The sequence below is a fragment of the Mus caroli genome, unplaced genomic scaffold (genome assembly GCF_900094665.2).
Source record: "Mus caroli unplaced genomic scaffold, CAROLI_EIJ_v1.1 scaffold_16815_1, whole genome shotgun sequence".
Lineage (NCBI taxonomy): Eukaryota > Metazoa > Chordata > Mammalia > Rodentia > Muridae > Mus > Mus caroli.
The window spans coordinates 13,152-17,144 of record NW_018389405.1 but is presented as its reverse complement, the minus strand read 5'-3'; the positions used below and the strand labels follow the sequence as shown (position 1 = coordinate 17,144).

Here is a 3,993-nt window from a genome sequence, read left to right as displayed (position 1 = left end):
GGTTCCTCAGACAGGCAAGTGTCAGGGGGATGGGAAGGAGAGGAGGAGAGGGTGTAAATCTTTATGTCTGCATCTTCGAATACACCATTTTCATCTAATTACATTCACATATTCCAAGGAATGTGACTGTGATGGCAAAGATTCATACTCATGTTACCCAATTATTAAAGCCATCTTTCCCTTTCCTAATTTACCTTTCTTGTTTCAACATTAAAATAAATCACTTACTATGTATCTGTATAGCCAATAATATCAGATCAGAGGGATCATGTAGAATTGCTAAGGATTTATTTTAAGACTTGCTCTGTCAGCATTCTACAGCAGAGGGAAGAACAGAGCCTAAGGAAGAACAGAGCAAAACTACCTGTAGAGACTCACCAAGTTCTATCCATTTTATACTGTCTTGTATTTAATAAGAACTGTAGAAAGTTCTGAGAATGCAGCCTCATGAAGGCAGTGAAGGAAGAGGCAGCCACCTGAAAGAACCTAGGCAGTGTATAAATCTACCCATAAAGCAGATGTGTTGCAAGTGAAGTCAAACATTTCAGGTAATAAGACAGGAGACAGTCTCTGCTGAGTTCCTCATGTGTGGTGCAGGTGTAGCACAAACAGATACTGTATTCTACCAGCAGCCTTTGTGACATGGGACCTGGGTAACAATGAATTAATTTCTGTCTCTATGTAGAGAAGAAATCCGGCCCCTATAATTACCATGGATTCAAGTGTCCGTGCCACACTTTGATGAAAGTATAAAATAAATAAGCATTTTGATTGTCTATGTTTATCAGAATGATTTTTTTGCTTAGTCAATGAATGCATATATGGTTTTACTACATGAAATATATTCAGGTTAATAGGTATTATTACTGCTAGTCGTAAACATGAATACATCTTTGATATATGTCTGAATGACAATCTGTGACCATTACTTAAGAGTCATCCTCCTCATTAATTTTTTTTTCATATCAATCAGTTGCTTAACCTATCCACCTATCTTTTCTTTCTGATACCTCTCCTGTGTCCATCATCAGCTTCAGAGCACGAGTAGGTGTCAGTCTCACCCTATAAAATCTCTGTTTCAGATAGAATGCTACTTTGTACATGTAGAACTTTTCTAATTCAACATTTCAGGGAAATTCACACTAAGTCAGGACACTACTAAAACTATAACTTCTCATGTATAGCTTCAACTGTTACTTCTTTGCTGGCTTCTTTTACCACACAGTCTATTTCCTTCTGTCTTAAATGTAGACTGGCATACATATACTCTTAATATTTGGCAAAGTTATGGTGCACAATGCATATGGAAGTTTGGCATCCATTGTAAATTTTAGGACATTAATAATTACTTCACAGAGTATACTCATACAAATTGAATACAACAACTTATGGTAAAAAGGGGAAGAAGTCAGGTGCCATAATCTGAAGACTCACAGGAATATTGGATATAAGTATAATCCCAGATGAATGCAGAAGGGGAGCTCAAACCCATGCCACTCTCTGACTTGATGGAAGCAATGCTTGAGTAGCTGAGCTGTCATAAATAATAGAGTTATTTTTACCTGAAAAGATGGGTAATTTTTGTAAGACTCTGTCTTCATTTTAAAAACCACACCTTCCAGTAGTATTATGTTACTATTATGGAAATCACTGTGATCAAGAAGCTTCATGATGAGTTGTGCTTCTCAGTCCTAAGGGATGGATACATTTATAAAAGGCTCCCATACCTAAAGCTTAGGAAACTGTGGAAAAGGCGGCAGAAAAACAGAGCCAGAGAACCAGGAAATTTGTTGTGATTTTGTGTCTCCTACTAACAAAATAAGCAATATATTTAAAGTGTTGATACCATGGCTACTAAAATGTGAGTTGAACAAGGAGGACACAAATGAACATGACAATCAGAATGAGGCCTCTCATCTACAAAAATCACTATAAAGAAGCAGATAAAGCTGTCAGCAGAAGAGGTGCTCCTCCTTATAGAAGAAGCATACCAGGTTTGATATATCAACATTGAAAACCTGCATAGGATTTATGTTATATTGAGTCTATGAGACATATTTAGTAATGCATGTGTGTGTGTGTGCATGTGTGTGTTTGTGTATGTGTGTAGATACATATGTTCATAGAAAAATATGTATAAAGAGACATGAATTTAAGAGAGAACTGGGTCAAGTTTTGCAGGGAGTTGTAATCAGTAAAGTTAAGGGGAAAATGTTGTAATTAAAATTTAGGCTCACAAACAAAGTGAAAGGAACAAAAAAAAAAAAAAAAAAAAAAAAAAAAAAAAAAAAAAAAGGAGAAGCTGTATGGCCACAATAGCATCTATAGCTAACTGTGAAAGGATAATGGAAGCAGTTATGTACTGCCTAGAAAAGTATGTCCAAATTATCTGGACAAGGAGGAAAACAGAACAAAGACACTCTACATAGAACATGATAGAAATCAAAATAAGGTGTAAGACATAGAACATTCGTTTTGTTTGTTGTTCAAAGAGACTCACATTCCCACAAAAAAATCTGTTCTACATCTCAGTTGGAGACATGTGAGAACCACAGGTCTGCAATAAGCTACTGACCTGATGATTTCTGCAGCTATGCCTACCCTTTGCTGATTTGCATGTACCCAAAGCATAGCCTATTGACCTGAGGATTTCTTCATAGTCAGGTCACACCCTGTGCTGGAGTCAGCATTACACTGATCACACACAGACATGAGTGTGCCCACTCAGGTCCTGGGGTTGCTGCTGCTGTGGTTTACAGGTAATGAAGACAGCACTAGAAATTTATTGAGCTTCCTATACTCTGTGCTGCTTGGTCTCTGTGAAAATTCTCTTGTGAGAGAACTAATCATGTGAGGATCTGTTTTTGATTTTTCAATTGTAGATGCCAGATGTGACATCCAGATGACTCAGTCTCCAGCTTCCCTATCTGCATCTGTGGGAGAAACTGTCACCATCACATGTCGAGCAAGTGAGAATATTGCCAATCATTTAGCATGGTATCTGCAGAAACAGGGAAAATCTCCTCAGCTCCTGGTCTATGCTGCAACATCCTTAGCAGATGGTGTGCCATCAAGATTCCGTGGCAGTGGATCAGGCACACAGTATTCTCTCAAGATCAACAGTCTGCAGCCTGAAGATTTTGGGAGTTATTACTGTCATCATTATTATAGTACTCCTCCCACAGTGATACAAGCCATGGCATAAACCATGCAGGGAAGCAGAAGTGAGAGTACATGATGCCCCAATTGCTATGTATGATGTCTCCAGCTGCCTAGCTACTGTGAGTATTTCTCTTTGTCTGGGTTTAAAAGTCAAGGTGATGCTATATAGTAGTCAGAGAAAATGTTCTATATACTAAATCCCTGTGTTGTTTCCCTAGTCCTAGTATCAAAACAAGAGAATGGCTTACATTATACATTAAACAAAATTAAGGAAAACCAGCAAGTAGACATAACTGACTATGGTTAGTAAACTATTGTTAATAGCTGGGATTCATTTAACAGTCTTGTCCCACACACATACACACACACACATATCTTAAGTTATATTGCTAAGAATAAATTTATCTATTTAAATGATTAATATACTTTGAAGAAATCTGGGGAAACAGTTTAGTGATTATAAACATTGGCTGTTTCTAGTGAATTCTAGTCCAATCACTCACTTGGTGTGTAGCTTATGATAACTCCAATTCAAGGATTAAATTTCAGCCACACTACCTGCCTTTGAATGAAGGATTTCCAATAAGTGTTGAGGAAGATAAGCAAACTACAAGGAGTTGATGAAGGAAGATTGTTTAAATTGACTTCTTAAACATGGATCAGATTCTGATAGTTTGATCTCACTTACTGAATTCCCACCTAAGTTAAACATAGTATCATTTGGAGGGGGGGTGGGAAGTTTACTGAAGTAATAGTATACCTGGTACAAAAAAGAAAAGGGTAATTACATAGAAAATCAACCCATATTCTTTTCTTTTCTCTTTTTCTTTT

At 37.1% G+C, this 3,993-nt stretch overlaps 1 gene segment (V, D, J or C); it reads left to right on the top strand.

The window, feature by feature from the left end:
• The first annotated feature begins 2,679 nt into the window (after nt 1-2,679).
• LOC110288088 lies at nt 2,680-3,205 on the top strand. The segment is given in 2 exon segments: nt 2,680-2,759; nt 2,883-3,205. Coding segments are annotated over 2 exon segments (372 nt in total).
• The last annotated feature ends 788 nt before the right edge of the window (nt 3,206-3,993 follow it).